Consider the following 20,461-nt stretch of genomic DNA (forward strand, 5'->3'; position numbering starts at 1 on the left):
GCGCGCGCTGGCGCTGTGTATAAATACTGGGCCGCATCGCCCGCCGCCTCGTTCGCTCCGCGCCACCCGCCCGAGCTGAGTAGAACGCTGTCTTCTGCTTGTGCATTTCGCAGTCGCCTCGCCGCTCCCTTTTTCCTCAACGCCACTTACACTCACCGCTACGAACACCAACATGAACGGGCAGCTCAACGGCTTTCACGAGGCGTTCATCGAGGAGGGCACGTTCCTCTTCACCTCAGAGTCTGTGGGGGAAGGCCACCCAGGTGAGGTGACGGGCCCTGGAGCGAAGTGAGGGGCGGGGCGTGGGCAGGGTAGGGCCGGGCCGGCCGGGACCCGCCGGCGGCAGTGCCCACGCTGGTTGCCCTTACCGGGCGGGCGGTGGGAAGAGCGGCGGCCGCGCGCCTTCCTCGTGGCGCCGCCGGTGCCGAGCGCGTGGCCGCCGCTCCCCTCCCCCTTCCTCTCTTCTCCTCCCATCCGGCCGCGCGCCTCGGCATGCGGAAGATTCCAGAAAACGTGAAGGGCGGGGGCCGGGGCAGCTGTGCTCCACTGGGGGACGGCACTATTTACTCATCTCCCCTTCGCCGTCTGAAAGCCCTCGAGTGGGCGACCGGCCCCGAGTGCTCGTGGCCGGTCCTCGGGAGCGCGCGCCCCGCATTGCAGCGGCAACCACGTGTTTGCCGCATGTGGCATCTGGGCCGAGGGGGAGCCGTCGGGCTCCCGGCGCGCTCGGGTGTGCGGAGTGGGGGGCCCGGGTCTCGGGACGCCTGTCGTCTCCGTTAATTCCTTGCCTTAGGCCGTTACGGCCCCCAGAAGAAGACCGGCCGTGTCCTTCGGCAATATATGGCCTTGCCGTCAAGGTGACAGCCTCCAACTAAATATAGCGCAGGTTGGGGGAGGCCTTCCTTATTTGGACCACGTTTGAAAACGATAGGAAACAAGAATTAAGTGTAAGCTCCCTTTGCGTTGGATTTCCCTTCTAAGTCTTTGGTGCTTTACCGTTAGGCACGGTTTTACCGAACATTTCCTTCTCTGGGCTTTGTCCACTCGTCCGCCATTATGGAGATCAGTTTACACGTGAACGAGTGAAGCTGTTTCAAGGAACTTTCAATCTCAGCCTGAAAACATCACCTAGTGGAGATCACTATTTTGCTGTATTCGTTCTGCCTTTTCTTGGGATGACCACAGTGTCATAGTTCTTTATGGTCTAATGGTTTTAAGGATCCAGTTTCTCTCTAGTAAGTGTACTGAGCTTTTGATGAAATCCCACAAGCAACTTAGTGGTGTAGAAGAGGACAGATGCCAAGATTCTGATGAGGGAAGGTCATGTGTCCTGGTGTGCGTTACCCACCTTCCCTTAAGTGTTGAGAACTTCACATGTATTTGATCCACCTTTTATTTAATCACTTAAGTTATAGGCACTTACAGCAGTTTGTAAATTAATTCTTGAGCCTCTGGCTTGACTGCAGTACACATTCTGCTTTAATTGTTCTGGATGATTGTAGAAAATTCGAGCAAGTGGTATTTCTGGGGGAGATATTTCTGTTCTCCCACTTCTTAAGAGATGGCAATACATCGCAGAAGAAACAAGGATTCAGAATACTTTTGGACATTTTCCAGTCTGTTCAGCTCATGTTCCTGGACTACACCTCTGGCAAAATCAAATTATTTTATTACTTCTGTTTGTAAAGTGTCCTTTAATTGTTTAACTCTTTGACATTTTTTGTTGCTTTGATTAGTGTTCCTTAGGATCAGAGAGAAATTGGTAACAAGGAAAAAAAAAACCCAGTACACCTTTGTGGTTAGATTTATGGTGAACACTTTAAATTGGGGGGATAAAATGTACGTGTAATTGTCCTTGAAAAATAATACTGTAAAGCGAAATGTTTCCCGGCTTTGCTTTTGAGTTTGAAGACAAGCTTTCTGCTTTAACTTAATTCCAATTACGTGGCTGTTCTATTCAACAGTGGAAATTGTTTTGCCTGGGAACTTAATTTTTCGAAATGTCTGAAATAGCTTAGAGATGGGATGAAACCCTTCTAAGGTGTAAATTGTATGAATCACAGTGAATGTAAATGTTAAACGTGCTGGGCGTTCTGCTGGCTAATCTGAATTGGTGAGCTTGTGGTGCAGCTATATTAAGACTGGTGTCAAGTTTTCAAGTAATATGCAGCATTATGTCTTGCATTTATTCTTCAGGCAAATGGTTTCTGGGAGAGCAGTGCTTTAATTAGACAGCAGTTAAGATCTCCATACTTGAAATCCCACTGAATTTTATGCTTGAAAGTGGTTAAATTGGTAAATTTTATGTTCTGTAGGTTTTACCACAATTTTAAAACGAAAGCTCTCCCAAAGATCTATACAGCAGTACTTACGAGGAGGAATGACATACTTCCATTGACAATAACACAAAGAGATTGAGCCAGGAATCTTTTTTTCCACAGATAAGATTTGTGACCAGATCAGTGATGCTGTGCTTGATGCCCACCTTCAGCAGGACCCTGATGCTAAAGTGGCTTGTGGTAGGTTCTAAACACTGCTTGCTTCATCAATGGATGAAAAGGTAACATCATGAAAATTACTTTATAAGAGTGACATTTGAGTGTGAATTTATCTTTTATTAGAAACTGTTGCTAAAACTGGAATGATCCTTCTTGCTGGGGAAATTACGTCCAGAGCTGCTGTTGACTACCAGAAAGTGGTTCGGGAAGCCATTAAACACATTGGATATGACGATTCTTCCAAAGGTGTGTTTTAATGAGTTAGCTTTTCTAAGCTCATTTTTCCACGTATTTTCAACTCTTTCTGTCTTTTACAGTGTTCCTGCTAAACCATTAATTCCAGTTGTACAGTTTTACTGTTTTGTTCCAGCCCTGTTTAATTCTCTAAAAGTTTAAATTTTAGGTGTACCAGGTTTCTCTGCTATCCAAAAATGGGACGTTCCTATGAAACTTGTAAGCCAAAATGATGCAAAGCAAGGCTTCATTTTTACAGTAGACCTACATTGGTACAGCTTTTTTTGTAATAGCAAAAATTCTCTGCAGATTTTTTTCAGTTAGTGAAAACAAGTACTGGTGTAGGTCTTTCCTAAAAGTGAAATGGTGAAACACTAACTTTTGAAAAGGTGGGCGGGGGAGGGAAGGATGAATACCTGTATTTAAAAATCCCAGATATTTGTAAATAAAAGGCATTGGTATGGCTTTGGCCCCCCCCTTTTTTTCTTAAGGTATTGTTTTGTTTGTAGGGTTTGACTACAAGACTTGTAATGTGCTGGTAGCCTTGGAGCAACAATCACCAGATATTGCTCAAGGTGTTCATCTTGACCGGAACGAGGAAGACATTGGTGCAGGGGATCAGGTACCTTGGTGTAGACTCTATCTGCATCCCTTCTAACATTAAATTCCGAAGCTTGGATTGATCACCTTGACCTTTTCCTTTTTTAGGGTTTGATGTTTGGTTATGCCACTGATGAAACTGAGGAATGTATGCCTTTAACTATCGTCTTAGCACACAAGCTCAATGCAAAACTGGCTGAACTACGCCGCAATGGCACTTTGCCTTGGTTACGCCCAGATTCTAAAACTCAAGTAAGTGATGATTATAAAGCTGGATTTACACGTACTGTACAAAACATCAGTAAAGTTGTTTAAAGCTAACTGAAAAAAGACTGGTATTTATCCTTTGTATTGTAATTTAGCTTTGTCTTGGCTATCTAGTAAACTAATGTTCTGATCATCTGCTTTGCCTTCAAGGTGACTGTGCAGTACATGCAGGATCGAGGTGCTGTGCTTCCCATCAGAGTCCACACAATTGTTATATCTGTTCAGCATGATGAAGAGGTTTGTCTTGATGAGATGAGGGATGCCCTAAAGGAGAAAGTCATCAAAGCAGTTGTACCTGCAAAATATCTTGATGAGGATACAATCTATCATCTACAGCCAAGTGGCAGATTTGTTATTGGTGGGCCTCAGGTAAGGCCTTATGATACAATTTGACTTTTTTGAATTTTGTAATGGTTACTTGCTAATTTGGTCACTACCCCCCCCCTTTTTTTTAAAGATTTTTGTAAGTCTGTGAATCTTCTGAGGATATTTGCTGAGTGATACAGAATAGGTGTTTAACAAACCTGATCTAGAACCATATATTGGAAAGCACTAGGCATAAAGTGACTTTAATCCTGTAATTTCAGGGTGATGCTGGTTTGACTGGCCGGAAGATCATTGTGGACACTTATGGTGGTTGGGGAGCTCATGGAGGAGGTGCCTTTTCAGGAAAAGATTATACCAAGGTGGACCGTTCAGCTGCTTATGCTGCTCGTTGGGTGGCAAAATCCCTTGTTAAAGGAGGTCTGTGCAGAAGGGTTCTTGTTCAGGTATATACTCTTTTGTGTAACTGGAGTGATGACAAGGCATGCAAGTGGGAGGGCATTTAGCATAGTATTTGTCTTTTTAAAATACCAGCGTATTACATAAGTGTGTGGGTCTTTTAATCACTGACTCTTATGACATTTGAATCCTTTTAGGTCTCTTATGCTATTGGAGTTTCTCATCCATTGTCTATCTCCATTTTCCATTATGGCACCTCTCAGAAGAGTGAGAGAGAGCTATTAGAGATTGTGAAGAAGAATTTTGACCTCCGCCCTGGGGTCATTGTCAGGTAAAGATGGTAAAGCCTATTGCTAGTGAAAAATGAGGGTGTGGGTGTGTGTGTATATCAATATATTTCTGATATATTCAGATCAGGTGAAGGTATGAAGACTTCTCAAGTGGGAAAATGTTTTAATTCCTAGAACTGTTGGTGTTATCTTTAAATTGCCTTTAGTAAAGGTTTATGTTAGGAACAATCTAAAATTACAGTGCTCCATGGCTTAGACTAACCACCCTAGAAAGTTTTCCACATTTGATATGGGGATTTGTTGTTGTGTTATCTAAGGATGTTTATTTTACTTAAAAGAAATTAGTACAGATAAGTGGGATATTCAAGGTTGCTATAAAGAAAACAAACAGGGTGTGGGCATGGGACCTTGGTAAGTATGCCATGATCTCAGACGAGCTTTTGACACGTGGAATTTCTCAGAATAATGACAAGTTTTCATATTTGTTGAGCCAAGGATGGAAAAACAAGAACTGTAGTTACTAATAAGGACTGTGCGAGGAGTTTGGACACCAGGGAAGTAACAAACACTTCTGCCACAAACTTTTTTCCTAGCAAACCCCAGAGAACTGAACTCATTTGCCAGAACTCTTGAAAATGAGTTTTGCTGATTGTTTTGCTTTATTTTAATTGAATGCTACATATTAAGTTACGGACTTGTATATTCCAGGGATCTGGATCTGAAGAAGCCAATTTATCAGAGGACTGCAGCCTATGGCCACTTTGGTAGGGACAGCTTCCCATGGGAAGTGCCCAAAAAGCTTAAATATTGAAAGTGTTAGCCTTTTTTCCCCAGACTTGTTGGCGTAGGCTACAGAGAAGCCTTCAAGCTCTGAGGGAAAGGGCCCTTCTTCCTAAATTTTCCTGTCCTCTTTCAGCTCCTGATCAGTTGCAGTCACTCCTAGTCAATGACATGAATTTTTAGCTTGTGTGGGGGACTGTAAGTTGGGCTTGCTATTCTGTCCCTAGGTGTTTTGTTCACCATTATAATGAATTTAGTGAGCATAGGTGATCCATGTAACTGCCTAGAAACAAACCAACAACACTGTAGAGTAAATAATGCTTTTTGAAATTGAAACTTTGTGCCCTATCACCCAACCTTCTAAAATCCTAATTGCATTGACTTTCCCACCAAATGCTGAAAATGTCCTGTAATGTGCACGTAAAGTACTTGTAGTTCCATTATAGCCTCTGTCTGGCAATGCCATAGCCCTGTCAGCATGAATTTGTAATGTCTTGAGCTCTATTATGAATGTGAAGCCTTCCCTTATCTTCCCTATAACTTGATCCATTTCTAATTATGTAGCTCTTTGTCAGGGAGTGTTCCCTATCCAATCATTCTTGCATGTAACGCAAGTTCCAGTTGGAGCTCTAGCCTGACACACACACACAAAAAAGGCAGTTACCATTAAACCATCTCCCTGGTGCTTATGCTCTTAATTGCCATCTCTTAAATAGCACCAAATCAAAATCTCTCCACTTTTCAGCTGTCTTTTGGAGGACGTACGTAATAAGGTTTTTATTTAGTAAACCAATCCTATGCATGGTTTCAGCACTAGCCAAACCACCAACTCCTAGCTCTAGAAAAACAGGCACTTGGCACCCTTGTGATGTCATACAGAGAAGTCACAGGGCAGTACCTGAGGGTCTGTAGGTTGCACACTTTGGTACCAGATAACTTTTTTTTTTCTTTATAAGAAAGACTGAGTACTCCACACTGCACAATAATTCCTCCCAGGGTTTTAACTTTGTTTTATTTTCAAAACCAGGTCCAATGAGCTTTCTGAACAGCTGGTGTAGCTACAGAGAAACCAGCTTCCTTCAGAGAGCAGTGCTTTTGGCGGGGAGGAGGAAATCCCTTCATACTTGAACATTTTCTAATTGCTTATTTATTGTATTCTGGGGTATGGCGTAAGTACAGAGAAGCCATCACCTCAGATGGCAGCTTTTAAAAGATTTTTTTTTTTTTTCCTCAACACCATGATTCCTTTAACAACATGTTTCCAGCATTCCCAGGTAGGCCAAGGTGTCCTACAGAAAAACCTTGGGTTAGACCTACAGGGGGTCTGGCTGGTGTTAACAGAAGGGAGGGCAGAGCTGGTGCGGCTGGCCATGGAGAAAGCTGACTTGGCTGGTGTGGTACAGAGAAGCCAGCTTGTTTACATGCTTATTCCATGACTGCTTGCCCTAAGCAGAAAGTGCCTTTCAGGATCTATTTTTGGAGGTTTATTACGTATGTCTGGTTCTCAATTCCAACAGTTTAATGAAGAACTAAATAAAATGCTAGGTTCTACCTTAACTGTGTCCATTATTCTGTGAAAGTGTTTTGGTATGAATATGATCTGAGAACATATTCTTTATCCCTGAATAATTGTAATCTTCCCATGGTTCAGGGAAATCCCCTCAAACCCCTTCAACCATGACTGCAAGCACTTTAATAGGTTTGTAAATCCTATCCCTAGCACTAAGAAAAATATCACAAGATTTGATCTGTTTGTCCAGCCTTTTTGGCTGATGCAATGCCCAGGATCCATGTGTCCTTACTGCAACAGCCATTCAACTGCCAGGAATGTTTTAAAATTGTCCAAGATTCAAGGACATAAAACATGGAGGGAATGGTAATGTTCAGCCTGGAAAACCTAAAACCCATTATCTAGCTTTCCAGTGTGAAAAAGTTTACTTAAGTATGCCTTAAGTTTTCATCCCTTTATTATAAACAGGTGTTAAAGGCTGCAGTTAGATGTTCAGTACATGACACAGTTGGCAAAGTTTTTGAACAGTGGTGAGGCCAGGTTCTAATCCATCTTATAGCTAAAGTGAAAATTTGGACATAAAATTACAGTGAAGATGCTACAAGTTTCTAAAACCTTATATTGAGTTTTTAGAGGTCTACACAAGAACTTGAACCATCCCTTTTTAAGCCTAGGAGCTAAAGTACAGACAGCCATTTGGCACGTTTATAACAGCATGTATGAAAATCAAGCGGTGGTTCAACTTTTTACTGTATTAATCTAAATGTGAGAACCAAGGAATGCTTGATTACACCTATTTGGAGGCTTAAAAATTTATAACTGTTGGGAGGGGAGGCAAAGTTAAATCTGAGTGTCTTTAAAAGTTTCAAAAGGCCCTTTTTTAGAGAACAATGCTGGTCAAATAAGAGGAATGGGGAGAAATTGGGTGCCTGTAGGCTGCCTAATATGGGGGGGAAAGATTTTAAAAATAAGGTGAAGAAATAGTAACCAGCCCAGGGAGAAGAGAAGCAAAGGTGTCAAATGGGGTGATGGTGACTGCAAATGGCTGAATATCAAAGCACACCATGTTATGGAAGGAAAGGTCAAATGTTTGGGTTAGAATGAAATTAATGACTACAAAGTTTTGAAGGGATGACCTGGCCAGGTACAAAAGATCCAAATACTGGGAGTAGAATGAAGTGGAATACAAAAGCCTGGCTAAAAGGACTTGAGGGGTGCCTGGGTGGCTCAGCTGATTGGGTGTCTGCCTTTGGCTCAGGTTATGATCTCCAGGTTCTGGGATTGAGCCCCCCATTGGGCTCCCTGCTCAGAGGGGAGTCTGCTTCTCCCTCTCCCTCTGCCCCTCCCCACTGGTCGGGCTTGCTGTCTCAAATAAAACCTTAAAAAAAAAAAAAAAAAAGGTTGAGAGCCCATTCCTATAATGGCTGCACAGGGCCTGATTCCTCCTGAAATCTGAACTTTATTCCAATGAACAGCTTTTCTCATAAACAGTATTAAGATGACCACCTTTCCACTCCATCGCACCCCAACATTTTCAGAAAAAGAGGTGGTATACTAACAGTTTTGGGATAGCAACCTTGCCTATATTAAAACTATTAAGAGTCCCTTCCCCAAATGAAGAACTACTTTTCTTACCAGTCAAGTAATGGGGCGTGGGGGGGGGCAGGCGTAGTGCAGGGGAATAGAAGATAGCTGAGGGGCACCTGGGTGGCACAGCGGTTAAGCGTCTGCCTTCGGCTCAGGGCGTGATCCTGGCGTTATGGGATCGAGCCCCACATCAGGCTCCTCTACTATGAGCCTGCTTCTTCCTCTCCCACTCCCCCTGCTTGTGTTCCCTCTCTCGCTGGCTGTCTCTATCTCTGTCAAATGAATGAATAAATAAAATCTTAAAAAAAAAGCTGAACTTACTAGCAAAGGACATTGTGCCAAGGTATGTTGTGTCCTTGAGGTCTGCAAAACTACTGAAAATCAGTGTGTCCCCACACTATTCTTACCAAGCAATCAAGAAACCCTGTGGCACAGCTACCGCTAGCTAACCCACACAATGCCTTGTAGGAATCCGGCTTCAGTGGGATGCTCTTATTCAGGCCCAACCTGCACAAGTGCACCTGCTCTGAGACTCCAATATAAAGGATGAAAGAACACAGAGGTAGTAGAGATGAATAGACTGAAGAAGAGGTAGAATTGATACAACTTGGAATTTAAGAAATGTGAGAAAAAAGGAAGACTCAAGACTGAGGATTCAGATTGCCAAAAAAATGCAGTTGCCACTCACTAATAAAGGCGAAGCAGGTCTGAGTTGGGGATGAATGTAAGTTCTGTTTAGGACGGAGTCTGAAAGCTTTGTGGGATATCTAGGTGGAGCTAGTTAGATCTACAGGTCCAGGGCACAGGAAAGAAAGCCAAGCAGCAGCATCACTGGAAACCATGAGGTGGACATCATCATCTCAAGTGTGTGTACAGCGAGAAGGCAGCTGCCTAGGAAAGAACCACTGACTGAGGGGGTGGGGGTGGGGGTGGGGTGGGGCATGGGAAGCAAAGCCTGAAAATAGAGACGCCATCCTTTATCAAAGTTACTGGGACTACCAATTTACTGCTAGTCTTTGCTATGCGACCATGAGCACCCAGAGCAGGAGCCTTTTTTTTTTTTTCCCCCTTTTTCTCTATGCATTCTTACTTCCTAGCCCAATGCCAGGGCCCGGCGTTTGAATTTTCAAGGAATTGCGGTGCTTCCTCAATCACTCTCTACATCCAAACCTACAAAATAACTGCAAACATACACTAATCCACCAAGTTTGGTTAATTCCTACTTCATATCACCTTCTGCTCACCAAAGGCTAGGATAATGCTAAATACACTATGCTTGAAGGAACTACTACCAATCATCTAACTTTCCTTATTAGTTTAACTCTGTCCTAGTCTAACTATTCTCATAGCTGCTAGTGAAAAACTTACTGGCTGTATACATAATAGGAACAATGAAAAAACCACAACTGTAGGAAAAGAAAATTACTCTGTGCGTTAAGAACTTGATCCTAATCTTACCTGTAACAGACAAATTTGAAGCTACATTATTTCATAATTATTGTCAGTGATTCTGCAAATTACAAGAGGCAGGGTATGGGACCTTAAGTCAGACGACATTCAAACCACCAATACATCTCTTAACTAGGTGTTGTCTTTGAGCAAATTATATTGTCTCTGAGCCTCACCTTCTCCAACTATAAAACAGGGCTAATGGCCAGTAAGGACTAGATGCAGGAACGCAGGCACAATGCTTCACACAGCGCCTAGCACGTAACAAGTACTTAAGAACAGTTGGGTATCATTGTCATCATGGTACATTAAATCTCTTTCCCCAAGGAGCCAGTCACTTTAAACCCGACTCACCCCTTTATCCTAGAAGGGCGTTTTCATATTGCTTTTAAACTCCTCCTATCCCCTCAATCTTGATTTGATAAATCTTATCCTTGCTTCACTTCCTTGGCTCCTCTAAGGTATCCTATCTGAATTTAAAAGAACCATAGGCAAGGAAAAAATGTATAAAATATCAATTTCTTCACATTTCACATAGGTTAGTGGTCCTATGGCTGGTTGCTCCCACATCTGTACCCAACATCTGCCCCCGTCAGAACTCTGAGTGGACAGGGTCAGAATTCGGCTCAGGAGGATTAGAATTTGAAGAATCTGTGCTTGAATGACTCGACTCTCCAACCGGCTCAAAGGGTCGCAAGTTTGCGTAAGTCACCTCTTGGGCCAGCTGCTCCAGGGAAGGGCGGCCTAATACCAGATTTCGAAGTGAGATACAAGTCATGAGGAAGCTGAAAAAGAGGGAAAAGGTCACCCAGTCTAAACTCCTGTTTCTATGTAGGAATTCCTGCCAAAGCCCTAAGGACTATCTGATGCTACCTTTTCTCATTCAGGAATAGGTGAAAATATCGCCCCAGTGACCCACCCATCCAGCTGGAAGGGGCCCCACTCTTCATATGATCTGGTAAAGGAGTCCAGAGTGGGGTAGGGATAACCCACAAGAGGCTGTGATAAGCTGAGGCGGAACAAGATGGCAGGCCATCAGACACAGGTCACTTACTCTTACCATTAAGTCAGAGAAAGGGGAATGGAGAGGGAAAAAGATACTTAGCACTAGACTGTCCTTTCCTGGGAAAGTACTATCCCCCTGCCCGCCTCCACCCCGCCATTATCTTTACCAGAGAAAAGTTATCCAACTGGCAAGCATCTGATGGCAATGACTAGTACTGCTGTGGAAAACCTACCTGCGACGAAAGATATAGAGCTTCCGCAGCAAGAAGCGGAAGAGTCGCTCGTGGAAAGCGGTATTTCTCCGGCGTTCAAGCTCTTGGAGCCTTCGCTGGCGTCTAAGAAAGGTCTGAACCAGTGGTGTTGGTTCAGGGCCCCCTTGTACTTCCCCTTCCAGCAGAGGCTGCAGCTCTGGAGGTAGAGGCCCCGTTTCTGCCCAGAAGGTGGCAAAAAGAGAAATCGCTGAGATTATTCTTTTAGAACTCTCACCAGCTAGAAGCTTCAAGTTCATTCTTTAATGGCTCGATCCTCATGCACAGCCCTGATTTCTCATAAGCAGGTGCTTTCTCAGCCCAACTCTTTATATACTCACCAGTTCCATTCTCCACCTTCTCCTTCAATTCCTGCAGATATGCCAGGTCTTGCTCCAGGGCAAGCTCTGTAGTATTGACGTAGATGTACATGTAGCAGGAAGGACCGGGTGAGATCGTATGCACCTTATGGTATTCACCAGCAGGCAACTGACAAGGGCGAGGAAACGGATATATGTGACTCCCTAGCCTTTCCCTCAGCAGCCTATGTGCTTCCTACAATACCTACTTTCTGGACCCCAATCCACCCCCACCCCCCTACTGAGGCACTTTCTTCTCATTGTGTTTTGGAGTCCAAAGGAACTGACTTCTAGAATCCTGGATGAGGCTACTCACAGCCCCAGGGCCCTTGCTTTTTGAGTCCCACTTTAAAGCCCATAATAAATTAACTCCACTCATCTAAAATTTCTGCCATTGTTAATTCCAGCAAAATACCTGCATTTTTTCTCCTTCCTGAAGAGTCTGATTCTTCTGTTCTGCCACAAGCTCGACAGTCACCTCCCCCTGCAGCAGCTGAATGCTAGTGTTGCCCAGGTCTTCACTCACAAAATTCTCTAGGTGCAGCCCTGCCAGGGGCAACAGAGTTCCCCATCAATCCTATGGAAGATGAAATCACTCCCAGCCAGAACAGACATCACACCTTTACCACCACCACCCCTCGGGTTTCAAGAACATTCCTCCCACCAGGAATGCCCCTCTCCACTCTACCACATGCAGTGTCCCCAGTCAAGGAAGCCACGGGGAAAGACAGCAAAGCTTTCTCTGCTTTCCTCCATACCAGGGAAATCTGCAATGAAGACCACCTCAGTATGGTTGTCCAGGCTGCTCTTGATTTCCTGTAACTTGGTCCTCCAGGGAGACAGGTCCATCAAGAGTGGCTGCAGCCAAGGTGTACGTTGGAAGGGGGACCAGGCGGCCTGCACGATGTCCACACGAGGGTCAAAAATCCTTAGGAAAGAAAACCATGTTCTAAGGAGACCACAGCCGCCTACCTACTGGAATTTCTGGTTCTGTTCCGTTCATCATTGTTCCCAGAGGGAACAGGGTCTCCAGATAGAAGAAATGGCTTATGCCAGCATGTTATTGCCATTCTGGGGCACAGAGAGAAGAGGAAAGAGATTCTGGATATAGGGAAAGAATGGGGTTAGTGGCCACCCGAGGAGAATTGTGTTAACAGCTTCTTAAAAAATAAAAGGTCAGTAGTTACCTTTTCTTCTGGTTGATGATGCCCCCTGCTGGAAGCAATCAGCTATGCCCACAACCAGGTGAATAGGGACATGCACCAGAGGGACAGACAGCCTTTTAAGCAAGACAACACTGGGGAGCATGGGCTATTCATCTAGGCAAAAGGAGTGGGACTTCATTTTTCCCCTTCTCTATTCCCCTTGCCCACCTCTGCTGGAAGCGGTCATTGATGGAGACCCAAATATCAAAGTAGATCTGGGGCTCAGTGACATTGTACTTGGGAAGCAGGTGGCTCAGGCAAGTGGCATATTGCTTCAGCATGTCTGCGTGATCCTTCCATCGCCGGCTCTGTGTGAATACCTGCCCCAAACCCCCACATTAGTCCCACCTCATCATGGTCAACCTCCCAGACAGGTCATGCACCGCCAATGGCACTAAGAGATCCCTGCCTGGTGCCTGTTTTGACCAGGAAAATAAAACCCTGAACTTGTCTTTGGGGAAGAATTTTTCAGTGCTGGGCTTTTTAATACTTACCTTTCCTAAGCCTACTTTCAATTCAAGGGAAGTGAATGGCACTGCTCTATTTCAACTTCGACAAAAGAAGGGTCAACCTGGCTCCTGAGCAAGGGCAGAGTGGACCCAAATGTGTTTTATTTTATAATTATGTTTAGGACCAAATCAGACCCCGATGCTCCAGGGAGCTCTGAAGAACTCTAAGTCGTCAACATCAGCTATCTCACCCCAGGGTTAAGGTAGCCCAGCTCGCCAGTGCGGCCATCACGGTAGGTGATCTTCACGTGCTGGTGGGAGCGTGAGTGCACCATCATGTCCCAGGAATAGCCATACAGCCCATTTGTCCAGTTGTTATAGCCCTGAGAAGGCAGGGCAGAGGCAGTCAGCCCAACCGTTCTCATATTAACCCCATCCTCAACCAACACAGGGCTGTGAAACGAACCCCATACTTTCCCTCACGCTGTGCCCTCTGCCACCTCCCAGGCTAACCCCAGGCCACGCATACCTGGGTGAGGAAATGGGAATAGGGCAGGAAGAGCTGCTCCAGGAGGTAGAGCAGGGTGAAGGCAGCACCTAGCTGATGGCGCAGCCCGGGCTTCTGGCCACCTTTGGCCCGGCTCCTCTTATACACGCAGGACACACTGGGCTGAGGGGCAGCCTTGAGGGGCAAAAGTTCCTGCAGCCTTTCGGGGAAGCGAGATACTAGCTTCCGGGGCCACTCAGGGGAGCAGAAGAGAGGGCTGCTGGCCAGCATGACGTAGGGGAACATACCTAGAAAAGGAGGGAGGAAATAAACGCTTCAGGAGTTTGGCTGGGGGGACCATGGGCAATCCCCTCAAGCCCTCTCCTTTAGGAATCCTCTCCCACGTATTCCACTTGTGATGAAAGAAGCTCTTAACTAAAGGAGTCTTACTTCCCCGAGACGCCTTACTCTGCAACATACGAGCTGCAGAGGCCCCAGTCCTCGGCTCCCGTTTACTGCCATTTCAGTGACTGCCTCTGGCTCAGTGCAGCTCCGGCTGCCATGGCCATCTCCCACCCCTTGCACACCTGGGGCGTCCCACCTCCTACCAGACCACAGGTACTGACCAATGCTGAAAAGCTGGGAATTCATGCAATGGAAGTAGGACACGAAGAGGAGGCCAATGGACCTCGAGGCATCAAAAAAGAGCAGGAAACCAGCTGAGAGGTCGAGCAGCAGTCCGCACCAGTGCACCACTAGTAGACTGGTCATCTCCTCGGACAATACTAGCCTGCAGACACAGGAGACAAAGGTCAGGCACCAGCCCACTGGAGAACCCAGCATTTACAGCACGTTCACAGCAAATCTACCTCCGCTCACCCCGTCCTTACCAAAGGAAGTACCCTTGCAGGTGGGTACAGGAACTCTACATAAAGACACCCTATGGCAGAGTTTCCAACCCCCTTTCATTGCCACACACTTAAGGTGTTCAACTTTTTTCAGTATACCCTATGTGCTAATCAAGGGCAGATTTTCAAGGGCGAATCTGATTGAGAAGTGAGTGTATTTGGTGGGGGTGGTGATGAGGGGTAGATTCTTCATGGAGGTTATAAATGAGAAGAAACTTTAAAAGGTGAATGCCTAACATAATAAAATCAAACTTTTGGAACTGGGAAATAACAGGGAAGAGAAAAAAGAACAAAGTAAAATACAATAACAAGAAAAACAGGAGGAAGGGAGAAATCAAGAGTTTTCTAAAAGGCAGCAACGACGGCTTTGTCAGGCAGGGACTGTCCATCTTCTAAGTCCACTGGCCGAGGAGTCCTGGCAAGAGGCTAGGGTGGCCACCCAGGGACAGGGGCCCCACCCACGGCAGCTGCTGGGAGCATGGACTCATTCACCAAGTCACCTTATTTGGATTCTTTCCTTCCCTTTTGTTTTTTAGGTTTTTTTCCCCTTCATTCTGGCCCCTACCACACATCTCCCAGGGACAGGTAAGACCTTGATGTTTTGGTATCACTGACTCCACCTTCTGCTGAAGAGAAAGATGAGCGGACAGAGGAAAGCATGTGGCAGATTCAACCAAAGTGGGAACAGCAGCTGTTCCACAGACCTGAGGGAGGTGAGTCACCCACTGTGTACCTGTGCCGCAAGGAGAACTCTGCTCTGACTGACACTCACTTGAAAGGACCGAAGAGCCAGTGCCGGGACAGATATTCCATGGAATAGCCTTCAACCCAGTCTGCGTCCAGCTTTTTCACACCCGCAATGAAGTACACAATGAAGATCTGCAAAGACAAAACGCAAAGCAAATGTTCAAACAAGAAAGAACCTGGTTTTCTACAGACTATCAAAAAATGACCTACGTTCCGATCCGAGTTCAGGGCCTAAAGATTAGATTCATTCAATTCACTCATCTGAGATCTTTACTTGTCCAACAAATATTTATGGACATTCTACCAATGCTAGGCACAGTATTAGGTCCCAAAGGAAGTCAGGAAGCATAGATCTCTCATAGGGTGCTCATCTAGCAAGGACAAAGCTCTATCCTTTCCATGACAAGGCGAGAGAACCCACAGACCAGGGGACTGGAAACGAAAGAGTCAGCCTCGCTTTCCAGCAAAAGGGAGAAAAGGGAAGATCCGGGGAGACAGTACAGTGCTGTCTGGCAGCAGGATGGTCATGCTGACAGTAGCTGTCGAAGAACACCCCCCTCTTTCCTAAAATCCTGTACCTGGCCACGGAGCACCGCATAGTTCCAAAGGGGCACATGGGCATTCCGCTTATGGGTGTTCAGCAGGCCGTCCACAGACCTACACCAAGGGAAGTAAGGATTAGGGACAGCTTCTTAGTCCAGCACATTTCTACCTTTCTTTTTAAGTGTAATTATCTATCCCAGGACATCTCCCATATTCTCTCTGGTACTCTGGGATCTTCTGAGGCTCTTTACAATTAATTACATGAGCAAATTTAACAGAAACAGAAATATTACTAGTGGGTTAGAACACACAGTTCAGTGTTTACCATTAGTTAGTAAATTAGTCTGTCTTAATGGAACAAATCAGGAAAAGGATTACAATGCTTCAGAATATGACTGAATTTGAAAAAGAATGAATTTGAGGGAGTGTTTGAAAAGCAAAAGGTGTATGTAACTATATAGTATATTTAAGAAAAAAAAATTTTCATATCCAAAAGAAGCCGACACCTCAGAGACCTGGATGCCAGGATCTAGTGCTAGAGGGTACCTTGGGAAAGAACCGATAAACCCAAGATACTAAGACTAGATATATTCTGGGAAGGCAGAAGCAAAGCAGGTTTCAAGAAGACAATGAACGAGCAGAGAGGTTGGGAAGGAGGCAGCTTACAACTTGCCGTTAAGAGGCTCATGGCATCATAATGAGGAAAAATTTAAAGTGTTTCGTATAGTGCCTGCCCACGTGGAAAGCCCTGAGTAAGGCATAAGTATTTTTTCAAATTGTGTAAAAATCATAAAAATGAAACTTTTCAGGAGTACTCTGTCAAAACTGTCTCTTAATTTTATATGATCAGAGCTGGGCATTCTCAGTGAGTTTAAAGGTTTACAAAGGGGTATCTGTAGGTATAATTAATGACAGAAATCACTAACAAATTCAAGGTTTGAGATTTTTTTCCCTATAGCCATCTTACTGACATCTCATATTTGCTTTTCACTTAGTGGGAAGAACCCCTAGAGGTCATCTGCTCTGCCACCCTATCTCCAAATCCCTTCACCACCTCCCCTGAGAGATGGTCACCTAAGCCAGAGGTGGGGGAGGGTTATCTCCTCCCAGGACAGCACTGCCGAGCAGCCCTGGTGGGCCCTCTCCTTCTGACATGACTTTGCCTCATAGCAACTTCTACTCTTGGCTCTAACTCTGCCCCTCTGGGCTCACACAGAGGAAGTCTGCTTCCTCTTCCACATGACCACCCTTGAAGTATCTGAAAACATCTATGTCTGGCTTTAGTCTTCTCTTCTTCTAAGTGGATTACAGGAAGTGGATAGATCAAGGCACCTGGGGAGATATGGAAAGAGTGAAGGGGTGGGAATGGAGCCATTTTGCTTTTTGTCATCCCAAGTGCCCCAACCTCACTGACCCTTCCCCCTCCCAAATTCATCCAGACCGAAGTGTGACCCCGTAACCACACTTTGCAAAGCATGGTTGAAAATACGTTTGCTGGAGCAAATTCTAGGACCTCACCGGGCCCCTACCACTGGTAACCATCCCAACCTGGCCAACCCCTTCCCCTTTCCCCTAGAATCATACCAGTAGTGGTTTGCATCCATGAATGTCAGCTGAAAGGCCAACAAACCATACAGATAGGAGTGGTTGTTCCATGACGTCTTGTCCAGGAGAAACACATACCAGTATGGCAGCAGGAATAACACACAGCTTATCCGGTAGCACAGGCCCAGCATCATGCCCAGTGCCCCTGGGATTTGTGGGGGAGAGGATTAAGAGGTAAAAGGGTCACCACAGACCCAGCTCCCCCGGGACAGGCTGTGGGTGGGATTAAGAAAAGTCATCGGACATTTTATAATCGTGAAATCAAATGAAAATCAAATGTTAGTTTAACATTTTAAAAAGATTTATGGGGTCACAGCTCAGATGACACACAGGTCAGCAGGATGAAATTAGGAATCACGGCGGAAGTGAATTAATGAACCCAAGACTGTGGTCATTCACCAGCATGCTTTGTATTTCTGTGTTTTAGGTAGGCCAGTCAATACTCCCATATCTCCCATACTTTCCCTCACCCAGAAACATGATGGTATAGACAAGATACATCCAGTCAAGTGGTAGTGGCTGCAGGGCATCCAGCAGGGGGAAACGGCACACATCCAGACCATCTAGGTATCTTCGGTCCAGGGAGCTGAGTCCCCGCTCTTGAGGAATGTCCAACACCATCATCAGCCCTGGGAAGGCAGTCGAGGAGGGGCCGTTAGGCCTCAGCAAAGGAAGCAGTGGAATACACTGGAATACAGTTGGGATGCACCCAGCTCCAGGGTCAGATTTCTTTTTTTTTTTTTTTTTAAGATTTTATTTATTTATTTGACAGAGCAAGAGACAGCCAGCGTGAGAGTGAACACAAGCAGGGGGAGTGGGAGAGGAAGAACCAGGCTTCCAGCAGAGGAGACTGATGTGGGGCTCGATCCCAGAATGCCGGGATCCCGCCCTGAGCCAAAAGCAGACGCTTAACAACTGAGCCACCCAGGCGCCCTCAGGGTCAGATTTCTTATGTAACCCTGGCTCTGCCATTTATTCATTCATTCAACAATAATTACTGAGTACCTGCTCTGTGCTAGGCATTATGCCAGTTGTGTGATCTCAGATAGTCACCGCACTTCCCTAAGCCAACTCCTCATTCCCTATGTGAGAAAGGGACTCATATTTTACAGGGTTACAGGGGACACCTGGGTGGCTCAGCTGGTTAAGCGTCTGGGTTAAACGCCTGCCTTAGGCTCAGGTCATGATCCCAGGGTCCTGGGATGGAGCTCCACTCCAGGCTCTCTGCTCAGCATGGAGCCTGCTTCTCCCTCTTTCCCTCCCCCCTGCTTATGCTTTCTCTCTCTCAAATAAATAAAATCTTAAAAAAAAATTTACAGGGTTACAAAGAGGATTAAATGAGAGAAGTGTACAAAATGCTGTAACAGCTGTTCAGGTTTTCATAATTTAAGGTCTGTCCTACGAGCACATAAAAAGTGTTCTAGGGTGGTGCGTCTAAACTTTTTTCACTTTTTTTTTTTCCCCAACTTTTTTTCATTTCCCAGCACACCCAGAAAACAATATTTGGCTTACCACACTAGAGCAAACAGAAGGGGCTACTCAGGTCTGGAAGCCAGTTCCAGTTATGGCAGGGTTTCTCAACCTCAGGACTACTCACATTTTCGGCTGGTTAATCATTTGCTGGGAGGGGCTATCCTAGGCATCATAGGTCACTTAGCAGCATCCCTGGCTCCTAAGTAGAAAGCAGTAGCCACCTATTTCCCTTCCCCCAAGTCGTGACAAATAAAAATGTCTACAGACATTGCCAATGTACCCTGGAGAGCAAAACTGCCCCCCGTTGAGAACCACTGGGCTAAGGGGATTAATATCTTAGCACATCTGTAACCCATTCCAAGCATACATGCTGTGACCTATGAGTTAGGAAACTCTGGAATAAGGAGTAGCAGCCAAAATGTCTGCCCTGTCATCCCTGCTATTTCTCTGGGGTCTGGTCCTGAGAATAGTTACTTGGCAACTTCATGCCACAAGCAAGATGGGTCTCTGGTCATCTGCCTCTGTATTTCCTATGGCCTCAGATCAAAGCATTTCTGGCCTCCAAACCCTAATCAGAGGGGACGAAGGTGGATTTGATCCTAAACTCCACAAATATCTCTTCCAGAAAATCAGTATCTTCAGCTCTGAAGAAAAGGGAGGCAAGTCACTAAGTAACCAAGAAACTCACAAGGGATGGTTATTGTCCCACCCACCACCACACTGGTCCCTCCAGAAACCCGATTTACCAAAGAGAAAACGGAAGACAGCCAGGCTGGCAGGATCCGTTGGTCGATTCAGCAGGGTCACCAGCCTTCCCCAGCTGGAAACATCTGTCCACTCAAACCCCAAGAGTGTCCCCATTCCGCTGCCCTGTCTGGGCCGTGAAGACTGTCCAGCCTTATCTTTCTGTACTTTATCTGCAAACAACAAACAAAGTGTATGTGTAGGTGTGGGGGTGGAAGTGCTTTAAAATCGGCTCTTCCCCAAATCACAGAAATCACGGCCCCTACAGCCCCAGGGTTTCTCCCTACCAGGGTTCTCCCCCTGGTTTCTGACTACTAGAAACACCCTCTCAGTGCCAGATCCCTCTGGATCTCCCAATGTCCCAGCACCTCTCTCAACTACAGCCCCCTAACCGCAAAGCGTCCCGAGTGTCACCATCACCCCAAAGCCGTGGACTGCAATCTCCCTCTACAAGCCCCTTACAAACAGAGACCCCTTTCCCAGGATCCCACAGGGCAGTCCTACCGCCCCCGCCCCTTTGAGACAGAGCCCCTCTCTCCCTCCACCGCATGGGAGGACTCTCAGCCTACGTGAGTCCGGCTGGACCCGCGCGGACCGGGCAGACACCGCCATGGCTCCGCTGAGGTGAGACGGCCAAAGGCGTAGCGGCCAGGCAGGGAACGGCGCGAGGAATCACTTCCCTAAGCCCCGCCTCCCCGACACATCAGCACGCGCGCGGCCGGCCGGAAAGCGCTGGGACTGTCGTGAAGG

General features: G+C 46.0%; 2 protein-coding genes across 3 annotated transcripts; one reads left to right on the forward strand and one right to left on the reverse strand.

The window, feature by feature from the left end:
- The first annotated feature begins 37 nt into the window (after window positions 1-37).
- MAT2A (methionine adenosyltransferase 2A) lies at window positions 38-6,949 on the forward strand. The gene is made up of 9 exons (XM_002922851.4): window positions 38-263; window positions 2,442-2,519; window positions 2,622-2,744; window positions 3,242-3,354; window positions 3,441-3,584; window positions 3,750-3,968; window positions 4,187-4,369; window positions 4,520-4,653; window positions 5,321-6,949. Exons 1-9 carry the CDS (start codon window positions 173-175, stop codon window positions 5,421-5,423), a joined length of 1,188 nt encoding a protein of 395 aa, XP_002922897.1. The 5' UTR covers window positions 38-172; the 3' UTR covers window positions 5,424-6,949.
- GGCX (gamma-glutamyl carboxylase) lies at window positions 6,388-20,420 on the reverse strand. 2 transcript variants are annotated; one of them, XM_002922852.4, is made up of 15 exons: window positions 20,281-20,420; window positions 19,714-19,884; window positions 17,965-18,123; window positions 17,474-17,639; window positions 15,925-16,003; window positions 15,372-15,478; window positions 14,318-14,481; window positions 13,734-13,999; window positions 13,456-13,587; window positions 12,924-13,075; window positions 12,309-12,478; window positions 11,966-12,096; window positions 11,533-11,680; window positions 11,177-11,372; window positions 6,388-10,723 (listed from the first exon to the last, which is right to left on the reverse strand). In XM_002922852.4, the coding sequence occupies exons 1-15, from the start codon at window positions 20,321-20,323 to the stop codon at window positions 10,531-10,533; spliced, it is 2,277 nt and encodes a 758-aa protein (XP_002922898.1). In that variant the 5' UTR covers window positions 20,324-20,420; the 3' UTR covers window positions 6,388-10,530. The 2 variants fall into 2 exon arrangements, with proteins under 2 accessions (XP_002922898.1, XP_034515355.1); XM_034659464.1 differs by lacking the exon at window positions 13,456-13,587.
- Window positions 20,421-20,461: the final 41 nt, after the last annotated feature.

This window comes from Ailuropoda melanoleuca, chromosome 4, assembly GCF_002007445.2.
Source record: "Ailuropoda melanoleuca isolate Jingjing chromosome 4, ASM200744v2, whole genome shotgun sequence".
Classification (NCBI taxonomy): Eukaryota; Metazoa; Chordata; class Mammalia; order Carnivora; family Ursidae; genus Ailuropoda; species Ailuropoda melanoleuca.